Here is a 25604-nt window from a genome sequence, read left to right as displayed (position 1 = left end):
GAGGTCAGGATTCCTTTGATAGCAAAGTCACACAGAGATAGCACAAGAAATCTACAAAACTGTTCTCTCTCATCAATATAGATGCAAAATACACTAATAAAGTATCAGAAAACTGACTTGGCAACATATACAAAGGACCATACATCATGACCAAGTGGGATTTGTCCCAGGAAATGCAAGGTTAGTTTGACATCTGAATATAAATTAATGGATTATACCATATAAATAACCCCCCCCCGCCAAAGCCCACCCAACAGGATTATCTCAATAAGTGGAAAAAAATTGGAACAGCATCTAAAAATAGATCAGCAGAAATAGTCAGCTGATTGTTGAAAGAGGAGCAAAGGCAATTCAGTAGATAGTCTTTTCACCAAATGGTGCTTGAACTATTGAGCATCCTCATGTTAAAAAAAAAAAAAAAAAGATCTAGGGGCACCTGGACGGCTCGGTTAAGGGTTAAGGGTTAAGGGTTAAGTGTCTGCCTTCGGCTAGGTTCATGATCTCGGGGTCCTGGGATTGAGCCCCACATTAGGCTCCTCTGCTCATTGGGGAGTCCGCTTCCCCCTCTTCCTCTGCTCCTCCCCTGGCTTGTGAATTCTCTCTCAAATAAAATCTTTTTTTAAATGATTTAGATATAGAATTTACACTTGCACAAATATTTTCTCAATATGGGTAATAGACCTAAACACAAAACACAAAACTACAGAACACCTAGACAATAACATTGAACAAAATGCAGGTGACCTTGGATTTGGCAATGCTTTATACACAACACCAAAAATACAATCCTTGAGAAAAACTGGGTAATTTCAACTTGATTAAACTTAAAATTCTGGGTGCACCTGGAGGGCTCAGTTGTTAAGCGTCTGCCTTCGGCTCAGGTCATGATCCCAGGGTCCTGGGATCGAGCCCCACATCGGGCTCCCTGCTCCGCGGGGAGTCTGCTTCTCCTTCTCCCACTCCCCCTGCTTGGGTTCATGCTCTCTCTCTCTCTCTCTGTGAAATAAATAAATAAAATCTTAAAAATAAATAAATAAATAAATAAATAAATAAATAAAATTAAAATTCTCCTCTGCAAAAGATAGTGTTAAAAAACATGAAAATGATATTCATGTCATTAGGGCATTTCAAATTAAAGCAACAATGACATACCATTACATACCTATTACAATGGCCAAATTCCAAAACACTGACACCACCAAATGCTGATGAGGATGTGGAGCAACAGAGACGCTCATTCATTGCTGGTGGGAATGCAAAATGGTACAGCCACTTTGCAGGACAGTTTCTTACAGGGGCGCCTGGGTGGCTCAGTTGGTTAAGTGTCTGCCTATGGCTCAGGTCATGATCCCAGGGTCCTGGGATTGAGCCCATGTCAGGCTCGCTGCTCAGTGGGGAGTCTGCTTCTCCCTCTCCCTCTGCCCTTACCCCTACTTGTGCTCTCTCAAATAAATAAAATCTTAAAATAAAAAGAAGACAAATTATTACAAATCTAAACATACTCTTACTATATGATCCAGTAAATCACACTCCTTGGCTAGAACCAAGAGATGAAAACTTACATCCACACAAAACCTACACACAAATGTATATTGCAGGTTTATTCGTAATCGCCAAACTTGGAAGCAACCAGGATGTCCTTCAGTAGTGAACAGACAAACTGTGGCGTATTTATATAATGAAATGTTATTAAGTGATAACTTGCACAGAGATCTTCAGAGCAGCTTTATTTGTAACAGCCCCACACTGGAAACAACCCAAAAATTCACTAATAGCTTAATGGATAAAAAACAATTGTGGTATATGCATATAATGGAATAATACTCAACAATACAAATGAACAACCTATTGATACATGCAACAAGATGGATTAATTTCAAAATAGTTATGGATAGTGAAAAGGGCTAGAGTCCCCACTCCCCCAAATGTATATACCATATGACTCTGTCTATATAAAATTCTAGAAAATGCTTGTTGTTTATGAATTGTGGCAAAGGGTATTAGAAAGACTAAGATAAAAGGATTATAAAGGGACACATGGAATCTTTTGGTTGTGTTGAATATGTTCATTATCTTGATTGTGGTGACGGTTTCACGGTATATACATATGCTGAAACATAATACATTTCACACTTTCATGTGCAGTTTATTTCATGTCAGTCATACCTCAATAAAGTTTGAGAACTAAGTGTTCCCCATAAAGTCCCTATTTACCATCCCTCTTAGAAAGTCACATCTGCCAACTATTTTGGTTCTCCCATATCCCTCTCCCAATTTAGGAGAATGAACCCTGCCTCAATGTCAGCAAAAACTGGAGAGCAATGAAATCCATGTCCACTTCAGTCACCAGGAATGCTACCTGGGTCAGGGAAGCCCTATCCTTGGATCTCTCTTTTGTCGATGCTGAGGTTCCTGCTTGTGTAGTTATGGCCACAACATCAACAGCCCAGGGAGGTACAGGAATCCACAAACTTTTAGACACTGACAGTGGCCTTGGCCGCAGGAAATACAGATGTCTGAGGTCCAGAGAATTTCTATAGTCTCATCCCGCAAAAATCACATGGACATTTGTAGATGCCTCTGCTAGAAGAGACACATATCCTCTCATTGGCCACATTCATCCCCACTCCATTATCTCAGTGTTGTTGTCCCAATTATGAGCCTCACCTTGCCCTGTAGGCCTTCCAATGACACCTGCCTACGGGATTCTGGACATCAGGCACTGGCTCCTATGCAGATCTAGGAGACAGAAATCTCTCAAAAGTGCTGGGGAATATGGAACATTCCCTAGGAACAAGAGACCCAATTCATGTTTCCAGAAGAACTGGAGATTTTCACACCAACTATGCCTTCCTCAGAAATGAACTCTGGGCTCACAGGAAATCTTGCCGTCCAGGCCACAGGATGAGGCGTACAAAGCTCTTCGCTCTTTTCTAGCAAGCCTTGGGCACAATGCAACTTAGGCCAGCTAGACTGAGATCTGTTCTCTGCCATCCTGCTGACCCTTCTGAGGCACATGAAGTTGGTGGAAGAACCCGACTTTTTCTTAATCTGTTCCACACAGTGAATAGACCCCACCACACAAACAACAGTAGAGATCGCCACAGTAGGCCTGTGTCACTGCATGAATCGGAGCAGCATGGGACAAGCAGTTCTAAAGATGGGTGATTTAGAAGAAGACAAATGAGTTCACGGTTATTATGTTTAGTCAACATTGTTTATGAAGAGAAACTTGTCTGGAAATCCCCAGCAGCCTCCAGTTCAGATCCTCTTGGCCAGAGCTGGATCATGTCCACTGAGAATCCAGTCACGGGGGAGGCAGTGAGGATCTCACTGGGTTCAGAACACTCTTGATTCCCTCCAGAGAACAGGACGGGGAGCACAGGGGTCTGCCTTCCCCGAGCATACTGGAGTGACTGACACACACTGTGGGACCTTTGACAGCTGGTAGTAATGAGATGGCTCCTGCCACAGGCACTGGCAGTGACAGAACTCTGTCAAGAGCCCTGGACAGTTTAGAAAGTGCAATGCACCTATAAAAGCTTCCCACCTACGTGGTACTAACTGGGAATCTCCCCATGATACCTGTATGAATGTACAAGGTTCACCTGCTGGTTGATGGTTCCCTCACAAAGGGTACTCACAGAGATTTTTTCTGGTGTGAATCCTATCAGGTCGAACAAAGAGATGGAACATTTTCTGCATTCATAAGGCCTTTCTTTAGTGTGAGCTTTCTGTTGCTAAACAAGTTTAAGAGATGTAGCTAAAGGATCGTCAAATCTATTGCATTCATGAGGCTTTTCTCCAGTGTGAACTTTCTGGTGCCGAACAAGATGGGAACTTCTACTGTAGGCTTTCCCACATTCGCTGCACACGTAAGGCTTTTCTCCAGTGTGAACCCGCTGATGTAGAATGAGGCTAGAGTTTCGGCTAAAGAATTTCCCACATTCACGACATTCATAAGGTCTTGCTCCAGTGTGAACTTTCTTGTGTTGAACAAGGTGGGAGCTACTAATGTAGGCTTTTCCACATTCACTGCACACATAAGGCCTTGCTCCGGTGTGAACTCTCTGGTGTAGAATGAGGCTGGAATTGTGGCTGAAGCATTTTCCACATTCACTGCACTCATAAGGCTTCGCTCCAGTGTGAATTCTCTGGTGTACAATAAGGTTGGAGCTATGGCTAAAAAATTTTCCACATTCACCACACTCATAAGGCCTTTCTCCAGTGTGGATTTTCTGGTGCTGCACAAGTGTGTCTTTACGACTAAAGGCTTTCCCACATTCGCTGCACTCGTAAGGCCTTGCTCCAGTGTGAATTATCTGGTGCTGAACAAGTGTGTCTTTGCAGCTGAAAGCTTTCCCACATTTGCTGCACACATAAGACCTTGCTCCTGTGTGAACTCTCCGATGTTTAATGAGGCTCGAGTTATGGCTAAAAAACTTTCCACATTCAATGCATTCATAAGGCCTTGCCCCAGTGTGAATTCTCCAGTGCTCAATAAGGTGGGAGCTTTGGCTAAAGAATTTCCCACATTCACTGCACTCGTAAGGCCTTTCTCCAGTATGAAACCTCTGGTGCTGCACAAGAGTGTCTTTGCGGCTGAAGGCTTTTCCACATTCACTGCACTTATAAGGCCTTTCGCCAGTGTGAATTCTCTGGTGTTGAACAAGGTGGGAACTTCTGCTGTAGGCTTTTCCACACTCACTGCAGTCATAAGACCTTTCCCCAGTGTGAACTCTCTGGTGTTGAACAAGTGTGTCTTTGCGGCTGAAGGCCTTCCCGCATTCACTACATGTGTAATGTCTTTTTCCAGTGTGAAATTTCTGGTGCATTTTTAGGTGAGACAAATGAATGAAGGCCTTTCCACACTCTTTACACACATGTGATATTTCTCCACTGTGAACTTTTCTGTGATTAGTAAGTGCTGATCTCTCCTTGGACATACTTCCACAAGGTGGGAATCTAAAAGGTCTTACTTCAGTATCATTCACCCGGTTGCCAAGGAGAGTAAAGGTATTCAGGAAGCCCTTCCCATTGTCAGTGCAATTGAAAAGCACCAGTCCATCATGGTCTCCCTGGTGTTGGCCAAGACTGGCACTGTGTGGGAAAGATTCCATGAACTCAGTCCTTTCGTATGGAATCATCCCATTGCCAGTGGTCTGGCAAAAGAAGAGGCCAGACCTGTCCAGCAAGTCCATCCCTTCCTCCCTGCAAGTAAAGGGTCTCCCTAACATGTGGACTGCACAGCTCTTCATATATGAGGCCCCACTAACACTCCCACTGAAGAGATCCTCTCCACTATATCGCTTTTGGTGCTGGTAAAAGTTTGCACTGATCAAGAATCCTCTCCCACATGGGCCACGTGTGTACAGTTTCTGCAAGGGGTGTGATCCCTGGTGTTCGGCCAAGTGCAAAACGTCTTTTAAGAGCGGGTCACACACCTCACATGGGTGGGCTTTCTGGATAAATGCACCTGACTCGGGAGTCCTGAGCTGCGACAATCCTATAGAAATGCTCTGCTCAGAAGGAGTCTCCTCATTATCTGTTTCACGCCAACAACCTGAAAGCAAAAAGATGCTGGTGAGGTACATGTTGACTTTGGTGGACAGCAGCAGCCCCATCACATGTGTGTGTGTGAAACACCGAAGAATGAGGGCACTGGCTTGCTGGTGGGACAAGGGAGGCAGGGTCAGGGTGAGGAAAGGCCCACTGTCAGTCCCAGGTCTCTAAAGGTCATAGTAAGGGTAGACACGATGGTGGTACATGGTCTAGGGAACAGAGAAGCGTTTTCCAGCTCACTCCTCTATGGAGTAGGGCCTTGGCTGCTGGTGCCAGCCGAGCTCTGTGCAGAAGGATGTGTCCAGGCCCAGGAAAATCTGACTGCGAATAAGTAGCTGGTTCTTAAGGATATGTGCACAACTCACTGCACATTAAAGTAGCCAGCACTGCAGAATGAATGAGACACAGAAGCCAGAAAAGGGAGGAAACAGCCAAGCGATGGAAGACAGAAGAGAAGTTACAAGTGGACAAAGTGCCAAGAATGGGGAAGGAGAGGCAGAAATGAGGTATCGCTGTAGGCCTTGAGAAAAAAACACCGGTGGACACAAAGTAGGCTGAAAGTATGATCTGAACCCAGCACTAACGTGCCACTCCTCCAGCTCCCATTCTGCAGGGCCAGGTCCTCTCTGGGTCTCTCTCACTGTGGCTGGAGTCAGGTCTGCCCTGTCAGACACCCAGGGCTTTCTGCCCCTCTCCAACTGAGCCACCTCATGGGATCTGAAGTTGTCAAGAAAACACAGGGCAGATGAATGGCCCAGGCAGTCCCACCCCACAGAGAAGAAAATTAAATGTTAAAAAACAGAGCCTCAAAGGAGGATTTAGCAGAACAGCCCTGAGACATCCATGAGCAGTGACCACACCAGTACCTGTAATTCCTGGCATGCTCAGGCCCCAGGAAATGTCAACTACAGAATGAGGGCAGAACCTGGGACACCAAGGTACCATGGATCTGGACAGTTACCTGGCCAAGGAGCGCACCAGCCATGCTGAACCTGTTGAACAGACTGCAAAAGCCCTGAACCCCTAACCCAATTCCCGCCCTTGTGTGAGCCTCTTCCTTCCTGTAGGCTGGACTGCCTGACCCATTTCTAAGGATAACGGGATGTCACTTTCAAGACCAGGTTAGAAAAAGACCGGATGCCATCCTGGGCGTTCTCTCACTCACTTGGAGAGAAGGCAGCTTCCATGTTAGGAGGTACACTAGAGAAAGGCCAACATGACAAGGAACCGAGGGAAGCCACTGGCCAAGAGCCAGAGAGGAACTATTCTCACAGTTCAACAAGCCACAAGAAACGAAATCTTGCGAACAACCACATGAGTGAGTTTGTAAGTGGATTCTTCCTGAGACTGGCCTTCAGATGAGAACACAACCCTGGCTGACAGCTTGACTGAAACCTCATGAGACAGCCTGAGCAAAAAGCACGCAGGTAAGCTGTCACCAGGTCCCTGATGCACTGAAACAGTGAATTTTTACTGTTTTAAGCCACTAAATTGTGGGGTAATTTGCCATATACCAGTAGATAAAACAAAGACTTACCCAGTGAGGCCACAAGTGCAAAGTTCTCCAGCATCACATCACGGTACAGGAGTCTCTGAGCTTCCTCAAGGAACTCCCACTCCTCCCGGGAGAAGTACACGAACACATCCTCGAAGGTCACACAGCCCTGTCACGACGGGGGACAGTTGAGCCCACAGGCCACAGGGGTCACCTGTCTGTCCACTCACACAACCACCCCTGGTCCCTCTCCTTCCAGCCTCTCACCTCAGAGGAGATATCAGGCCTTGGCACCATTAGCGCCTGCTCTCTCTTCATGTCTCTCTGATCACTGTGTGCGGCCTGGAGCCAGGCAGGTGGGCAGATAAATACTGTGTAAGCTGTGGGTCTTCCATGAAGGGCACCAAACTCTCTAGCTGGCCAGTTCTCCCGGTGTCTTCCAGGCCATGCCTCCCAGACACAACCTTAAGGCCATCAGTTCACACTTCTCCCAACATGTACATCATTCTTTGAACTACCCCTTCTTCCCAGTTGGAACCATCTTTACCAACAACAACTTTCTGGTCCACAACATGTGCACCTACAGGGCACACACACCCCCATGCCACTCTGCACGTGGTGTGTGGGAAGTGCTCAGATATCTTTGTGACAGGAACCAGTGTCACCCAGCGCCTATGCAAGAGACCCAGTCCTCAGTCCCAAGTTTCAACTTTCTTGTTATTAACTGCATTGCCGCCATGACCTGGAGATACTCCCTCCTAAATGTAACGCACAGCTTCACCCCATTCCACACATCGGCCCCCACCTTTTGAACTTCTGCAACCAGGACCTCTCCCAGAACTAAAAACCTATATCCAGCTTGATGTTTCAACTAAGGAGTCTCTGGCACTTCTTAAACTAAACATGAGAAAAGCCTACCTCCCAAAATAATCACAGAAAATTACTCCTGCTACCAGCTTCCCTATCTCAGTTGATGGCATTTCCATCACTCAACCAGGTAAAGAAAACAAAACAAAACAAAAAACCAAAAACCCCCAGGGTCACCCACAACTCATCCGTTTCTCTCATTCACCCTTCACACCAGAAAATCTGGTCACCCTGCTTAAAAAACAGATACAAAATCCACCAACATCTCTTACCTCCACAGCCACCTCTCCGGGCCAGTTACCATCAACACTCACAGCCTATTGCGGTAGGTGCCCCACCCGTACTCAATGCTCTGTTCTCAACCAAGGAGCAGCCGAAGGGAGTCCATTAAAATCTGAGTCAGGTCGCCTCTCTCTTCTGCTCCAAATCTCCCATGTCTTTCACCACCCTCAGAATGAGGCCCAGCTCCTCAGCCTGCCATTCCTGTCTGACTCCTGACCCTATTCCCAACAGACAATTAAGATCTGTGGTTCCTTGAGGACACCCACTTCGATCTTACCTCCCAGCATTTACACAAGGCTGCTCCTGGGCCCAATACACCCTTAGTCTTCATCCTATTGGCTGCCTGAAGTAGGAACCTCTCTATATAACTCCTGGCCTGAATTCAGAATGCTGGGCTAGAAATGACCTCCCCGCCAATTTAGGGTCCCCAGACTCAAATGCAGAGGGAAAATTAAAGAGTCCTAGAATATCACTATGTCTCATCAGGAAACCCAGCGGGCCCTACTTTAAAAGCAAGCACCAAACTCCTACACTTCCCTAACCTCCACTGCCACCACTCTGGTCCACCCACCATCAACATTCACCTGGTCTATCGAAGTAAGCTCCGCTCTGGCCTCCCTGCCCAGCCCCACGCCCCCAATCTTTCCGCTCTGCAGCCAGACGGAGTCTGTTAACACCTAAGTCAGATCGTCTCCCTTCTTTGTTCCAAGTCTCCCATGGCTCCCACTACCACCAGAACATAAGCCCAGCCGCTCAGGCTGCCGTTCCCGGCCTGACTCCTGGCCACCCGCTGTGCCTTCTCACCAGATGTAACAGGGACCCTCGGTTCCTGGAACACTCCTAGTTCATTCCCACCGCAAGGGTTTGTACCAGCTGGCTCCTGCACCTTGGAAACCCTTGCACACCGCAACCCACCGACGCTAGTACTGGGAACCTCGCCACATATCCGCCGGGACTGACCGCCCTCCGCCGCCTTGACGCTCAAGAGCGGGGCGCGCTACGTGAGGAAGGTCCCTGAACACGCCACCCCCTACATCCGCGTCGGTGAGGGCCTGAGGGACCCTCTGCTCACCTGAGCCCCATCCATCAGCGCCAGGGCTGCCATGGGATCCTGTGAGCAGAAGCGGGCAAACCGGACAGGCCCTGCGGGATCGGCCGGAACCCCAAAGCTCCACCAGGCGGGGAGACCTCGGGCCGACCGCCGCCCTCCGAGCCCGTCTCCCCCGCGTGAAGAAGCGCACAGGCTTAGGGCGCCGCGGCCGGGGGCGTACGAGGACAGGGCGCGGATGCGAAGGCCGCGGGAAGGGCGCAGCCCCGGGGGACACCTCCGCGCAAGGCAGCCGGTCCCACGACGGGGCTCGTGGAGGGCAACAAAGGCGCGTGTTTTACCGTCCTTCCCTGCTCGGTGCCGAGGAGCCGCGGGGGAAGCGGACCCGCCCCAGTCCCAGAGCCTCTGCCGCCGGTGCTGATAGTCCCGGCACAGGCAAAAGACGTCACGACGCCGACGCCGAAAGCCCCTCCTCAGCCTCGCCGGGCGGCGGGAAACGCCTCTCTTCCGGTCTGTCGTAGGCAGGACGAAGATGCGGCGAGCACAGATTTCTGGGTAATGTAGTTGGTACCCTGCGTCGACGAGGCGATGGGCATCTTGCCGGTTTGTCCTGGCAACCGCAAAGCCGCCCGGGGCGGAGGCCGATTGGAGGAGAAAGATAAGGGAGAAACGCGGCCCAGTAGTGCCAAAGCTCCTCTTAAAGGGGACGCACCCAGACTTCTGTGGTCACCTGGGACAGAGCCACGTCCTCAGAGGTCTCCAGCACGTGATCCAGTCTTTTAATCCTGAGTGAGCTGCTTCACCTCTCTGAGCTTTGGGGACTGAGATTTATTTACTTATTTGTTTGTTTGTTTTTAAAGATTCTATTTATTTCACAGAGAGACACAGCGCGAGAGAGGGAACAGAAGCAGGGGGAGTGGGGGAGGGAGGAGCAGGCTTCCCGCCGAGCAGGGAGCCCGACGCGGGTGGGGCTCGATTCTAAGACCCGGGGATCACGACCCAAAGGCTGACGCGCCCAACGACTGAGCCGCCCAGGCGCCGCGGGGACTGAGCTTTAAATGGAATAGTGCATATGCCTCGCTGGTGGGGCCTTTCGGTAGTATCATGAAATGTTCCTCTAATTCGTTGATTCCCACCTTTAAGCCCCTGACGGGCAGTATCATCATCACCCGTGAACTTACTGAAAATCAAAGTTCTCTGACCCAACCTACACTTTCGGACATGTAAGCCCCGGGGGCAGGGCCCTAGCTTAAGCTTGAGGACTGGTCTCTTGAACAGTCATGACCAGGGCCCCTGGGTGGCTCACTCAGTGCTTGGTGGAGAGCCTGCTTCTCCCTCTCCCTCTGCTGCCCCACCTGCTTGTGCATTTTCTCTCTGTCAAATAAACAAAATCTTACAAGTCAGGACTGTCCCCCTTCCTCCCAAATTTAATAACTAAAATGGGAAAATAGTACAACCTACTTCAGGGGAAATGAGATGATAAATACTTAACACAGGGCCTAGTGCTAAATACATACAGGCTGTTGTTATTATTCATCATCACAAAGTTCTCACATGTTTATTCTACAAGGCGGGGGATGGGAGTGTCACTCCAGCAGCAGCTGGGAGATGACTTAGCTATCCCTTAGGTCACCCAGGAGAGGGCTGATACCTGGTCATTTCCATTATTTGCAGAGTTCTTGGTTTTGTCTGTGCTATGACATGATGATGAGATGGTTTTGTCTTTGTCTCAGTCTGTCATGGTCACTGAGTGGCCTTGACTGCGGTTGGTGTTCTGTAAACTTGTTTATGTTAGACAGGAGAATCCCAGAGTTTAGAGCTGAGTGCCAGATCGGCTACTAACGCCGTGACCTGGCCCTCGGGATCCCTCTGAGCTCCTATTTCCCTTTCCATTATGACCCTTCCTGTGGAAAATTTCCACCTGTAATACAGAAGGAAATTAGCCCCACACAGAGTTCTAGGAAGCGGGAACATCACACACAAAGCTCTGAGCATGTGAGGATCCTGTGCATTGGGTAACGTGGAAGTGCAGGCTGGGGAGATCTGAGGTCAGGGCCTTGGTGACTGGTCCCCCTGAGAGGCTGGTCAGAGAAGCCTCTCAGAGGAGAGGAGTTCTGAGTTGGGACAAGCTGAGGGCACGGATATGCCAGAGGGGACATTGTTCTAGAGTGCCCCGCTGCTGGTGAAGCCTGCAGAGATCCCCTTAGTCAGAGGTGACTGGACTGTGGCAGAACCAGGGACCTGGGTCCAGTTTGGGCAGTTGGTGAGGGGCACCCAGAGGCAGATGCAGGCAGAGCACACTCAGGCACACCACGAACATACACAGTTTGGGAGCTGACCCTACAACACCATCATACCCAGATCTACCAAAAATGTATTGGCAGACATGCACAGCCAGAGACACACATACAGGACACAATGTCCTATGCAGATGCACACACAGATACCCACGAAGACAAAGACATAAGAGTTGGGGGTACTGTTATATTTATATCAACTGAAGACACATGCACCTGCAAGACAGACACAGACATAGAAGGACACCCAGACACAAGTCCCACACACATCAAGAACAGTGCTCCCAGGGACACTGTGGGTAACAAGCAGATGCACCCATTGGCACGAATGCATACATGCAGACATCCAGGTACACACTAGGACACACACATGCAGAAAGAGTATGCAGACATCCGCAGAAAGAAAGTCCTGGACACAAGAGAACACAAGAACAACAGAGACAACCACATAGCCAAAAGTAGACTCATGTATACAGCAGCCACACTGACAGACACACGTGTACAAATGGTCATATATAGATAGATACAGCCATCCAGAGAGAGGCACACACACAAAATCTCACTCACTCACACAGACACACATTCACAAAGAAATTCCCTAATGCGGGTAAACAGATCCATATCCCCAGGAATGTGGTGATAAATGTGTAACATCTGCTTCTGAGAAAAAAGTGCATTTGGATTACAGAAGTTCATTACACACTTCACTGATATAAAGGATGTGTAGCATGCAGCTTACAGATGATAATAATATATACAGTGGTCTCTATTGTAAGCTTCGCATAGCCAAATGATTCTCAAAGAATGCTTTCATTAGTTTTTGCTTTAACTCTGATGTGTCAAGATTTGTATAAAATTTCCACATATTTGTATATTGCAACCAAGCAAATCCAATTCTGCGTGTATACGCAATAGAAATGAGGGCATTTTTCTTTCAAAATATACAGTTGATCCTTGAACAACCCAGATTGGAACTGCATGGGTCCATTATATGTGGATTTTTTTTTTAAGATTTCATTTATCTATTTGACAGAGAGAGACACACAGCGAAGAGGGAACACAAGCAGGGGGAGTGGGAGAGGGAGAAGCCTACTCCCCGCTGAGCAAGGAGCCCGATGCGGGGCTCGATCCCAGGACCCCGGGACCATGACCTGAGCCAAAGGCAGACGCTTAATGACTGAGCCACCCAGGCGCTCCTGGATTTTTTTTTATACAGTACAGTACTGTGAATGTATTTTCTCTTCCTTATGATTTTCTTTTTTTTAAGATTCTATTTTATTTGAGAGAGAGAGAGCACAAACAGGGGCAGGGAGGGGCAGAGGCGGAGGGAGAAGCAGACTTCCCGCTGAGCAGTGTGCCCCAAGCGGGGCTCCATCCCAGGACCCTGAGATCATGACCTGAGCCAAAGGCTGACACTTAACCGACTGAGCCACCCAGGTGCCTCCCTGATGTTTTTCTTAATAATATTTTATTTTCTCTAGCTTACTTTATTATAAGGATACAGGAGGTAACATACAAGATATGTTAATCAACTGTTTATGTTCTCAGTAAGGCTTTTAGTCAATAGTAAACTATTATTAGTTAAGTTTTAGGAGAGTCAGAGTTTACATACGGATTTTCAACTTTAGGTTGGCACACCTAACCCTCGTGTTGTTCAAGGTCAGCTGTAGGATTATAGGTTTATAAGCAACTTTATTGATAATAACCAAGAACCTGAGACCACCCACAGAGCTATCAATGGAGACATGCCTAAATAAATTATATGGCCACAAAACAGAAGAAAACACAGGAATGAAAACTACTGCTTCATGCGACAGTGCAGATGAATCTCCTAGAAAGACAGTGAGTGACAGCGATACGAGTCAGGGACAAAGTAGTACGTGCTGTAACCTTGTAGAAAGGTTAAAAAACAGGTGAAACTAATATATGGTGAGAAAGGACAATGGTCATCTTTGTGCAGGGCTGTTGAGAACGTCCTATGACTTTGTATGAGTCGGGTTTATATGCGTGTTGACAGGCAAATACTCGTCAAGCCACACACTTAAGATTTGTCCATTTTATCTTTTTATCTATGTAGAAAAAAATATAAATAAATACAATGCACAACCCATAGCATAAAAAAGAGCATAGGAAAGGGCACCTGGGTGGCTCAGTCGTTAAGCGTCTGCCTTCGGCTCAGGTCATGATCCCCGGGTCCTGGGATCGAGCCCTGCATCGGGCTCCCTGCTCCGCGGGAAGCCTGCTTCTCCCTCTCCCACTCCCCCTGCTTGTGTTCCCTCTCTCGCTGTGTCTCTCTCTGTCAAATAAATAAATAAAATCTTTTAAAATAAAACATTACAGAAATATTTGAAACAGGTCTTGAAAAACACACCTGTTAAAATCATTTTTGAAAAGACTTAAAACCTCGATCCTAGGACCCCGGGATCATGACCTGAGCCGAAGGCAGACGCTTAACGACTGAGCTACCCAGGTGCCCCCCACACCTGTTATAATCATTAAAAAATAACACATGAACACATGTGAATCTTGTATTTATATCAGAAAAAAATAATTTCAATGGAGAAAGCATCACCAAAAAGATAAAATATGTATGTAATTTGTAATACTGACTCAAATTACATAAAGAAACTATTTCAGAATAACAAGGGTAAAGATACCAGTTCATTAATATATCAAGCATTTTTATATCAGCCATCCCGGAAATTATTTTTTTTTGCTAAATAATGATATCCCTATATATTCTTTTTAAGATTTTATTTATTTGAGAGAGAGAAAACAAATAGGGAGGAGGGGCAGAGGGAGGCGTCCCCTGTAATATTTTAGATGTGTATCTTGTATCCATGCTATTGTTGGATATTTTTTTAAAGATTTTATGTATTTGTTTGACACAGAAAGAAAGAGAGCGAGCGAGCACAAGCAGGGGGAGCAACAGGCAGAGGGAGGAGGGAGAAGCAGGTTTCTTGCTGAGCAGGGAGCCCAATGCAGGACGCAATCCCAGGACCCTGGGATCATGACCCGAGCCGAAGGCAGACACCCAACTGACTGAGCCACCCAAGCGCCCCCCAAAATCTCCACTTTCTTAAACCCTCCTACAAATCACTGAGCACAAGCCCAGAGCCTGGAAGACATCCTAACACCCTTTTATTGAGTGTTGCACATTTCCAAGAGTGCGCTATCCCCCCTGCAGTGCACCAATACACCTCACTCTCTTCCACTACAGGTGTCAGGTGCATTTCTGGTGCCAGAGGGCGCTGGCGCCAACTACCCATAAACCCGAACACTTCTCTGAATTCTAGGCTTGCACATCCAGCTACATATCAATGCCTCCTCTTGGATGTCTGGTAGAAATCTCAAAACAACTGAGCACAAAACCCAATTCCTCATCTCGCCCTACCCCGCTGCACCCTTCCCACCTTAGCCACAGTGGCTGGGCTCTGGTTCCCACACCAGACCACACTCATCAGTCTTGCGTCGTGACACACGCTGTTACTTTGCAGATGCTCTCCAACTCTAACCCTGCCTGAGAGTCCTGCATCCTTCCAGGGTTGGCTTTGTTTTGTGTGCTTTAGTCCAATGTCCATCTTCCCATTTCATATAAGAACACGGAACTCCAGGGACAAGTGACAGGAGCAAAGTCATGTGGCCGGGATGGGCACGGTGCAGACAGGCTGGAATCCCAACGAATTGCAACTCCAAGCTCTTAGCCCCCTCCACACCTGTCCTCACATGCCCATTTCGATCCTTCTCTCATATTTCCAGGATTCCCAGACACAGTGGTGTCAAAGCAAGAGTTCCTTGATTCCACCTGTTTAATGTATTTTCTATGAGAGCTCAAGGGCAGGGCCCGTGCCTCAGTCCCCCACGTGTCCTAACTCCCCATGGCATGCCATGACTGAAGCATGCGGTATCATCCTTCTTGCCCACACGGTAGCAAGGTCAATAGCTAGGCTCTCTGAACACGTAAGGGAAGGCTGGCTGGTGAGAAATGGGAGATGGGGGAACAAACCTCAGTCCTTCCTCCGCTGGACAACGTGTCACAACTGCTTTGAGACAAACACAGGCCCAGGCCTCTGAATGTGCTGCATTGTACCAAAGAGCTCCCAGGTGGGGAAGGAGACATCCTCTGTAGAGTGTTTCTTCAACCCTTATAGCTACAGCCACTGGTCTGTGCAGGGAGGATGGAGGAGGAAGGAGCCCCTGGAAGGCAACTCTCTTTCCCAAGCGATAGGAAACTATATATGGTGCCATTTAATAATTAGAAGTGTTGTGACTACTGACTCACTGAGAAATGAATGAATGAGTAAGTGTGGCAGAGCGCCACAGAATGGTTTTGGCCCACAGCGCGGATGCAACACTATGCCTGTGGTCATTGACAAGGCTCTGAGGAAGACTCAAAGTGAGAATGATTGTATTTATATTAAAAATTGCTGGGGCGCCTGGGGGGCTCAGTCGTTAAGCGTCTGCCTTCAGCTCAGGTCATGATCCCAGGGTCCTGGGATCGAGCCCCGCGTCGGGCTCCCTGCTCCGCGGGAAGCCTGCTTCTCCCTCTCCCACTCCCCCTGCTTGTGTTCCTGCTCTCGCTCTCTCTGTCAAATAAATAAATAAAATCTTTAAAAAAATTGCACAATTTTTTTTATCATGAGGGAACAATGATCACCTCATATAGTTCAGCATCTGTCCTCAAAGACAGTCCCAAAGGAAGGAGATATTCCCTAATGCCCTGCCTGATGAGAGCACAAAGGAAGTAAGTCCACAGGGGGTAAACGTGAAAGTACGTGCACCTGCACTCATTCAGCTTCATCCCTCAGGTAAATTCCAGTCACTTTTCTTTCCTTTTTTTTTTTTAAAGATTTTATTTATTTATTTGAGAGAGAGAGAGAATGAGAGATAGAAAGCACGAGAGGGAAGAGGGTCAGAGGGAGAAGCAGGCTCCTCGCCGAGCAGGGAGCCCGATGCGGGACTCGATCCCGGGACTCCAGGATCATGACCTGAGCCGAAGGCAGTCGCTTAACCGACTGAGCCACCCAGGCGCCCCCCAGTCACTTTTCTTTATAACAGCACTTGACACATTCTCGTAAGATTAAACAATGAGATTCCTTATCTGTTTTTTTTTCTCCAGAGTTTATCATGAATTTTTTTTTTAAAGATTTTATTTATTTATTTGAGAGAGAGAGAATGAGAGACAGAGCACAAGAGGGAAGAGGGTCAGAGGGAGAAGCAGACTCCCCACTGAGCAGGGAGCCCGATATGGGACTCGATCCCGGGACTCCAGGATCATGACCCGAGCCGAAGGCAATCGCTTAACCAACTGAGCCACCCAGGCGCCCCCAGAGTTTATCATGAATTTAACTGGAATGTGTGGTTTACTGTTTTAGCCCTAATCTGACCCCGGAAAAGTACTGAGGTGGACTTGGAGAAGTCCCTCAAAAGATTTAAAAAAGTGAAAAACCCAGTCAGAGGAAGGTTTAAGACTCACCTGGGAAGACTACATAGCTACATGATTAGCATCATGCCTCAGAGAAAATAAAGAAAAATGCAAATCTGGATTAAGGAAAAGTGAGCAGACTGGATGTTTAAAATGACATGAAGAAAAGGCTTGTTTTTTTTAATCGAAGATTTCGCTCAGCACTCTTACTCAACATAGTGCTGACATCCTAGCTGGAGCAATTAGGCAAGACAAAGAAATTAAAAGGTATCCAAATTGAAAAAGAAAGAAGTAAAACTGTCATTATTTGCAGATGATATATTCTTATATTGAAAATCCAGGGACATCTGGGTGGCTCAGTTGGTTAAGCATCTTCCTTCAGCTCGGGTCATGATCCCAGGGTCCTGGGACTGAGTCCTGCATCGGGCTCCTTCCTCAGCAGGGAGCCTGCTTCTCCCTCTGCCTGCCCCTGCTTGTGCTCTCTACCTCTGACAAATAAATAAATAAAGTATTTAAAAAAGGAAAAAAAAAAGAAAATCCAAAAGACTCAAATAAAAACTGTTGGATCTAATCAGTGAATTCAGTAAAGTTGCTGGATATGAAATTTATACACACAAATCATTTGCGTTTCTATACAATAACAATGAAACATCTGGGGGGGAAAAACCTATCTCATTCAAAGTAGCATCAAAAACAAAATACCTAGGAGTGAATTTAACCAAGGAAGTGAAAGATCTGTGCAATGAAAAATATAAGATTCTGTTGGAAGAAATGAGACACAAATGGAAGGATATCTTGTGTTCATAGATTAGAAAAAATAATACTGTTAAAATGTCCATGCCATGCAAAGCTATCTACAGATTCAACACAATCCCTATCAAAATTCCAATGGCGCTTTTCACAGGAATAGAAGAAACAATCTTAAAATTTGTATGGAACTGCAAGACCCCTAATAGCCAAAACAATCATGAGAAAGAACAGGTAGCACCACATTTCCTGATTTCGACTATATTAGAAAGCTATTGTAACCCAAACAGTATAGTATTGGCTAAAAATAGACCAACGGAACAGAATAAAGAGACACAATTAAAACCCCACATATACAGTCAGCTAGTATTTGATGAGAGCCAAGGATATCAAATGGGGAAAAGATAGTCTCTCCAACAAACGGTGTTGGAAAACTGGATAATCCCATGCAGAAAAATGAAATTGGATCCCTATCTTACACCACTCACAAAAATTACCTTGAAATGGATCAAAGACTTAAACATAGACCTGATGCTATAAAACTCTTAGAAGAAAACAAGGGAAGCTCCAAGACAGTAGTTTTGGCAATGATTTTTTGGATATGATACCAAAGGCACAAACAAAAGAAAAAAATCAACAAGTCGGACTATATCAAACTTAAAATCTTCTGCGTTGCAAAAGAAACAATTAAAAAAAATAAAAAGGCAACCTATGGAATAGGAGAGAATATTTGCAAACCATGTTACCAGATAAGGGGCTAATACCCAAAATTTTATAAAGAACTCATGTAAGTCAATAACAAAAAAACCAATCTGATTAACCCGTGGGCAGAGGAACTATACAAACATCTTTCCAAAGACATCCAAATGGCCAACAGGTACAAGAAAAGGTGCTCAATATCACTAATCATCAGGAAAATGCAAATGAAAACCACAATGAGATTATCACCTCACACTTGTCAGAAAGGCGAGTATCAAGAAGATGAGAGGTAAATGTCAGCAAATATGTGGAGAAAAGGGAACATTTGCGCACCGTTGGTAGGACTGTTAACTGGTCCAGTCATTTTGGAAAATATGGAGGTTCTTCAAAAAACTAAAAATAGGGGCTACCTTCTGGGGTCCCCTCCCTCCTTGGAGCTTTGTACTATCACTTTGCTATCACTCAATGAACCTTGCTTTTGCTGCCCACCAAAAATAAATAAATAATAAATAAATAAATAAATAAATTTTAAAAAAGGGGTGCCTGGGTGGCTCAGTCAGTTAAGCATCTAACTTTGGTTCAGGTCTGGGCTCTCTGCTCAGTGGGGAGCCTGCTTCTCCCTCTGCCTTCCGCTCCCCCTGCTTGTGCTCACTCTCTCTCTCAAATAAATAAGGAAATAACCTTAAAAAAATTAAAAAGCAAACCACCATATGGTTCAATAATCCCACTTCTGGGTATATACATATCCAAACGAAATGAAAACAGGATCTCAGAGATATCTGCACTCTCATGTTTATTGTAGCATTGTACGCAAGAGACAAGATATGGTAACAACTTAAGTGTCCATCAAAGGATAAAGAAGATGTGGCATATGTACAACGGAATATTATTCAGTCCTTTGAGATGCTCTGAGAAAAAAGGAAATGCTGTCATTTACGACAATAAGGATGGCCCTTAAGGACATTATGCTAAGTGAGATAAGTCAAACACAGAAAGACAAATACTATATATTTTTATATGTGGAATAGAACTGAACTCAAATGAGAGTGGAATGATGGTTACCAAAGGCTTGGGTGGGGGGATGTTGTTTAAGGGTACATACTTGCAACTAGCAGATAAATAAATCCTGAAGATCTAAGACACAGTAAAGGGATTACAAGGAACAAAACTATATTAAAAACATGAAACTTGGCAAGAGACTAGGTCTTAACTGTTCCTACCACGAGGAACACAGGATACCACTAGGATATAGGAGTTAATGCTACAATGGCAATCATATTGCAATATAAATTCATCAAATCAATGTTGTACACCTTAATCTCACATGATGTTATATGTCAATTATATCTCAATGAAGAATAAATAAGTGAATAAATAACTGAAGCCTTAACTAAATGGTCTTAAATGGTGCAGAAAATGTACCCATTCATATATATGTCCTTAGCCCCTTACATATGAAATAATTTTAGGTGACAATATTTTTAGTGTTCTAATTTCTTTTAAATGTTTCATAAATTATGACTTCACATTTATCACAAAGACTAAATGACCCTTACTAGTTGAGTCTGTTTTTTAACAAAGAAGGATTTCGATAAATATTTGTTTAGATGCTGTCAAGTATCCAGCTCTCCTGTCACAGAATGGCAGTGAATGTATATTAAGTCAGGTGAAGGGATGAGGCCCCTTTGCTCCCACCTGCCACCCCAAACAAAAACAACTGAAAACAAATTGTCATGGGTTTGTAGGGAAACCTGAAAGAAACCATGAATGCATTCCTTTTTCTGTTACATCGACATCTTTTCTTCCTCCTCCCTTATGCCTTTTCTCTTTTTTAAAAATAGTCCATGATTGCTTTTCAGCGCATACTAACACTGAGCTGTAGCTGAAGGTTTTGAAACTGCACAATAACCACTAGTTTCCTCTCCTTTTTAAATTCTCATTTGTAGAGTAAGGTCCAAGCTGAGTCAACTTCCAATATGACCCTTTAGAAGACAGTAAGTTATGATCTGCTTCAGAAGATTTTCTCACGATGACACTTACAGGGTTTCTCTTTGGTATAATTTCTCAGATGCCGAGCAAGAGGTTTCCTCTGGCAAACATTTTCCTCAGGAGTTACATTCTCCCCAGTATGAGTTCTCTGGTACTGACTGAGTTAAGTCCACTTGCAAAAGGCTTTCCCACATCTCTTACACTCACAGGGTTTCTCCCCAGTATGAACACTTAGGGGGTGCGTGAGGGATGAACGAAAGCTGAAAGTGTGTTCACATTCACTGAATCCACAAGGTTTTCCCCACCGTGACTCCTCGTGTAGAGTTAGGGAAGAGCGGTCACAAGAGGCTCTCAGATCTTTATACTCAAAGGATTTTACCCCAGTGCGGATGCTATTAATGCCAGAAATAAAAATGGTGAATGAAGGCCTTCCCACATCACTGCACTCAGGCCTTCTCTCCTGGGAAAACCCTACATGATGAGTGAGAAAACAGCTGTCACCAAAGGTTTACCCACATACTTTGTACTTGAAGAGACTTTCTCTTGGGTGGGGGAAATTATTTTGGACAAAAGCAGAGCTGTCCCAGACTTTCCCACATTCCTTGCATTCACAAGGCCTCTCCCATTGTGAATCTGCTGGTGCTGCATGAGGTCTGACCTGCAGCTGAAGGCCTTCCCACACTTGGAAGTACTCCCCTGGCTTCGCTCAGTGTAAATCCTGCCCTGGCTTTGCTCAGTGTAAACCCTGCCCTGGCTTCGCTCAGTGTAAATCCTGCCCTGGCTTCGCTCACTGTAAATCCTGACCTGGCTTCGCTCAGTGTAAATCCCTCAAGAAAGGTTTTCTCACCTTCGCTGTGGTCACAAGCTTCCCTCAGCATGATCTGCTGATGTCGAAACCACGCCAACATTTGTTAAACTTCCACTTGTAGAAATTCTGCCCATAGACCATGGAAGCTTTCTGTGGCCCATGTGAGTGGTTCATGGAAAGCACCGCCCTCCCCGAGAGACTCACTCTCATGAAAGTCCTGAATGCAGATTAGCTGTTCCCACACCAATGTGCTTAGAGCTCACCTTCCTGGGAAGACTCTCCTTGTGGGAAAGTGTCCCAGGGTCAGGTGCCTTTCCTGCATTTCCAATGGCCCTTGTTCCCCGGTTCACCACAACCAAGAGTCCCTTGAGATGCTCTGAGTCAATCAACCCTGGAGTGAGGCTGCCTCCAACAAAGAGAAGGCTTATGGTCTCGGGTTGTGCTTTCTTGCCTAAAGGAAATCTGATACACAAAAGGCCTCCCCACACTCAGGACCCCTGTGTGGTTTCTCCCTGCTGCGAGAAGCCTGGTGCCGGATAAGTCCAGAGCTGCCCACAAAGTTCTTCCCACCCTCCCTGCAAGTAGAAGCCTTCTCCAACACATGGGATCTGCAGATCTTCACAAATGAAGCCTGGCTCCCTTCCTTTCTGAAGAAACTTTCTCAACTCTGCGGCTTCTGCATCTGGTCAAGATTTATACTACACCAGAAGTCTCTCCTGCTGCTCAGATGGTGTTCCCTGTGGCTCAGCCAGGTGCAAAGATGTCTTTCAAGACTGGGTCACACATATCACAGGGATGAACCTTTCGGGTGGAAGGACCTGCCTTGGGAGTTCCCATCTGTGACACTCACAGAAACACCCCGCTTAGAATGCGCAGCCTCATCCTTCACTCCATGCCATCAACCTGAAGGAAGATAAATGCGGGTTAAGTTCAAGTTTAATTGGTGGCAAGTGGCAGGCCATAACACATGCTGTGGGATACAACCAGGAACGAGTCCAAGGGACTGCATGCAGAACATGGGAGTAGAATCAGGATGAGAAAGGGAAGCTGTGCGCTGCAGGCCTCTAAAGGTCAGAGAATGAAGAAGACCTCACAGGGAGAGGGTACAAGAACGGAGTGCAGTATGAGGAGGGGCAGGGTCTCCAAATCACTCCTCTGCCAATGGTCTCCCAGCAAGGCCTCATTCCTTGTGATAGGTGAGTGCTGTGCAAAAGGGTCTGCCCAGGGCCAGGAGAATCTGGCTGGCACGCAATACTTAGTTTTCAAGGAAAACTGAAGGATGTGAGCACAACTCATGACATATTAAATGAAAGCCAATGCTGCAGAGTACCAAGAAAAGAAATGACATGGAGATGGCGGGCAGAGGGGAAGAACTAACAGGTAACTGAGATCAGAGTAGAAATGACAGTGGGCAAAGCATCCAAATGGGGAAAGAAAAGGGGGATGAGGTCAGCCACGGGTACTGGCATCAGAATACTAGGAGATACAACAGGGGTTGCTGGTATAATGTGAAGCCAGCCCTGAGGCGACCGTCCCCATGGCTTCTACTCACCAGGGCCAGGCCTCCTCCAGATCTGCTTTGCTGTAGCTGGAGCTGTGTTTACCTTCTCAGGCACCCTGGGCTCCCCTCCGGCTCCATGTGGGTAACAACATGGGACCTGGAAACGGCGAGTCCTAAAGGGAAAGAAGAGCTGCTGAGTGGCTGGCAGCACCCCAGAGCAATGCTCTCCACAGAAAAGATTAAATATTTTAAGAAGAATCTTAGAAAAGTGTCTTGCAGGAACAGCTCACTGTTCTTCACAAGGAATGACCACGTTGGTGCCTGCAATTCCTGGAACAGTCAGGCCCCAGGAAAAGTCAACTAGAAGAAGGGGTAAGAATGTGGGCAGAGACCAGGGGTTTGGACAGATACCCAGTCAAGGTGTGGCCAGGCCATCTGGGATCTGTTGGGCAGACCCCAAGACTCCTGACCCCCAAATCCTTCATTTCAAAGCTTTGGGAGAGGAGAGGTTGGGGCTGCTGCAGAAGAGGAGCTAGTGCCCACTGTCCAGCCCTGGGACCCACCACCTACTCCAGGAAGCCAAGGAAAGGGGTCGTGCCATGAGAGTACTGTCAGACAGACAGCTGCCATTTGGGAAAAAAGGGGAAGAACAAAACTCAGCCCAGGAAATTGGGACTCATACCTATCCTCTGGTATCCATGTCCTTGTAAGTCCTTCCAGCTGAATGTGGGCTGAACCTAAAACTTCTTTTTAATGAACAGAATATGGCAAAAATGATAGGATGTCACTTCTGAAAATAAATTATGAAAATACCAGCTTCTACGTTGGATGCTGTCTCTTACTCATGCTGGTGGAAATCAGCTGCCTTGTTGTGATCTGCTTATATGGAGAAGACAACATGGCAAGACCCTGAGGGAGGGCTCTGGCCAAAGGCCAGCAAGAAAATGACTAATTAGTCCAACAGCCTCTGACTCAGGGGCATGACCTTGAAAGGAGATTCACCTCCAGTTGAGCCTTCAGATGAGACAGCAAACTTGGACAGCTTGACAGCAAGGTTGTGAAAGACCTTGAGCCTAGAGGTACCCAAGTACGATATGCCTGATTTTTGACCCACAGAGACTGAGATAATAAGTGTTTGTCTTCATCCCACTGAGCTTTGGGATAACTTGCCATGTAGCAACAGATAACTAAAGCAGGGCCTTACCCAGTGAGGACACAAGTGCAAAGTTCTCCAGCATCACATCACGGTACAGGAGTCTCTGAGCTTCCTCAAGGAGCTCCCACTCCTCCCGGGAGAAGTACACGAACACATCCTCGAAGGTCACACAGCCCTGTCACGACGGGGGACAGTTGAGCCCACAGGCCACAGGGGTCACCTGTCTGTCCACTCACACAACCACCCCTGGTCCCTCTCCTCCTAGCCTCCCACCTCAGAGCAGATACCAGGCTTTGGTACCACCAGCACCTGCTCTCTCCTCATGTCTGTCTGATCACTGTGTGCGGCCTGGAGCCAGGCAGGTGGACAGATAAATACTGTGCAAGCTGTGGGTCTTCCATGAGGGGCACCAAACTCTCTAGCTGGCCAGTTCTCCCGGTGTCCTTCAGACCATGCCTCCCAGACAAAAGCAAACTTGGGCTCAGCCTTCTTCCATAAGCCCCCAGTACTAGGGCCTTAAAACTCGCAGGTCACATTCCTCCCGAGTCTCCCTACCTCCTCCCTCACTTCCAGTCTCCACTCTGTAGCCAGGGGAAGCCTGCTGAACGAAATCTGTGTCAAACCACCTCCGTCCTCAGCTCCAAACTCCCAGAAGAGAGGCCCAGCGTCCGGGGCTGCCATTCCACTGCTCTCTATTCCCCTTAAGACGCCATGGAGACCCTGCTCACTCCCAACTCAATCTCACCTCCAAGCACTGGCACAAGCCTGTTCCCGTGACTCGGTCACCCTTCCACTGGCCGCCCTGATCGGGAACATACCCATGTAATACCTGACCTGGGCTCCGGATGCGCGGCCACAAGTGACCTCCCCCAGGGACTCCACGACCAAGAAAACGGGAGATAATAGTCCCACCACCACCATCCGCCATAAGGAGGAACGGTGACCATGAGGGTGAGACGTGGCGGGGGATGGCGGGGAGGAGGCTGGGTGACCCTCCACTCACCTGCGCCGTATTCATCCGTGCTGCCGCCCCTGCCACGCCAGGGGTCCGGTTGGGCTGAGCAGGGCCCGAGGGTCGGGCGACCAGGGTGGGTCCCGAGGGCTCAGCTGGGGCGGGGTCGCCTGCGGCTGCGTGTCGCGCTCCGAGCTTCGCTGTAAGATGGTGTGAGATGCTCGCAAGGCCCCGGCTGCCGCCTTCGGGGGCCCGGGCGACGGAGCGAGGGGACCTCAGGGAAGGGGCAGAGCCGGCGGCGCCCGTCCCACAGCCGGGCACAGTCTCGGGGAGATGCGGCCGACGCCGGGGCGTCACGGCTCGCCCAGGGCGCGGAGGCGGTCCCCGCCACGTCAGTCTCCTGCCCCGCGCGGCCCGGACTGGCCCGGTGCGCGCTCCAGTCCACGTGGTCGTGGCCCGACCAGCCGCCGCTCACCAAGGGATGCGCTCCTGCGCCGCGGACGGAAGTCCCGCCCCGGCGCACAGGAAGCTCCCCTCCCCGGCGCTCTGCGGCCCGTCGCTCGGGGCGGAAGCGCCTAGCCCCCGCTTCTGGGTAATGTAGTGTAAGCGCGCCGGCGCCCCGGCGCGTGCGCCAGTCCCGTCTTCACGGCGACGACAAGGGTCAGCCGGAGCGCGCGGGGAAATAAGTCGAGCCAGGTTTCCCCGTGAAGAGAAGCACCCCAGTTCCCGCGGGCGAGGCGTGGAGCCCCGCCCCCAGAAGCCAGGCGTCGCAGGAC

At 47.6% G+C, this 25604-nt stretch overlaps 2 protein-coding genes across 8 annotated transcripts; both read right to left on the bottom strand.

The window, feature by feature from the left end:
• Positions 1–1091: 1091 nt before the first annotated feature.
• ZNF304 (zinc finger protein 304) lies at positions 1092–9704 on the bottom strand. Of its 6 annotated transcripts, none has more exons than XM_025849275.2 (5): positions 9596–9702; positions 9279–9317; positions 7325–7507; positions 7100–7226; positions 1092–5563 (listed from the first exon to the last, which is right to left on the bottom strand). In XM_025849275.2, the coding sequence occupies exons 2-5, from the start codon at positions 9309–9311 to the stop codon at positions 3741–3743; spliced, it is 2166 nt and encodes a 721-aa protein (XP_025705060.1). In that variant the 5' UTR covers positions 9312–9317; positions 9596–9702; the 3' UTR covers positions 1092–3740. The 6 variants fall into 6 exon arrangements, with proteins under 6 accessions (XP_025705060.1, XP_025705061.1, XP_073745083.1 ...); XM_025849276.2 differs by having other exon boundaries at positions 7325–7399; XM_073888982.1 differs by having other exon boundaries at positions 9279–9704.
• A 9474-nt stretch (positions 9705–19178) lies between these two features.
• LOC112806892 (zinc finger protein 671-like) lies at positions 19179–25307 on the bottom strand. 2 transcript variants are annotated; one of them, XM_073889041.1, is made up of 5 exons: positions 24880–25307; positions 23925–24051; positions 23403–23466; positions 22772–22893; positions 19179–22122 (listed from the first exon to the last, which is right to left on the bottom strand). In XM_073889041.1, exons 1-5 carry the CDS (start codon positions 24892–24894, stop codon positions 22118–22120), a joined length of 333 nt encoding a protein of 110 aa, XP_073745142.1. In that variant the 5' UTR covers positions 24895–25307; the 3' UTR covers positions 19179–22117. The 2 variants fall into 2 exon arrangements, 1 of the variants encoding a protein (XP_073745142.1); XR_003203968.2 differs by lacking the exon at positions 23403–23466 and having other exon boundaries at positions 21196–22122; positions 24880–25294.
• Positions 25308–25604: the final 297 nt, after the last annotated feature.

This window comes from Callorhinus ursinus, unplaced genomic scaffold (assembly GCF_003265705.2).
Source record: "Callorhinus ursinus isolate GAN/ISIS: 27379988/994484 unplaced genomic scaffold, GSC_fseal_2.0 scaffold100, whole genome shotgun sequence".
NCBI classification, from domain to species: Eukaryota; Metazoa; Chordata; class Mammalia; order Carnivora; family Otariidae; genus Callorhinus; species Callorhinus ursinus.
The sequence above is the reverse complement of the archived record's forward strand: the minus strand, read 5'-3'. Positions and strand labels throughout refer to the sequence as shown.

Coding starts and splice junctions, on each gene's coding strand:
- ZNF304 (XM_073888982.1), bottom strand. CDS start 9,311: ATGGCAGCCCTGGCGCTGATGGATGGGGCTCAG. Junction 7,227..7,324: donor GGCCTGATATCTCCTCTGAG/GTGAGAGGCTGG, acceptor CCGTCGTGACAG/GGCTGTGTGACCTTCGAGGA. Junction 5,564..7,099: donor TGCACTTGTGGCCTCACTGG/GTAAGTCTTTGT, acceptor TTTTGCTTTCAG/GTTGTTGGCGTGAAACAGAT.
- LOC112806892 (XM_073889041.1), bottom strand. Junction 23,467..23,924: donor TGCACTTGTGTCCTCACTGG/GTAAGGCCCTGC, acceptor TTCATTAAAAAG/AAGTTTTAGGTTCAGCCCAC. Junction 22,894..23,402: donor ACATGGATACCAGAGGATAG/GTATGAGTCCCA, acceptor CTTTCCCTTTAG/GACTCGCCGTTTCCAGGTCC.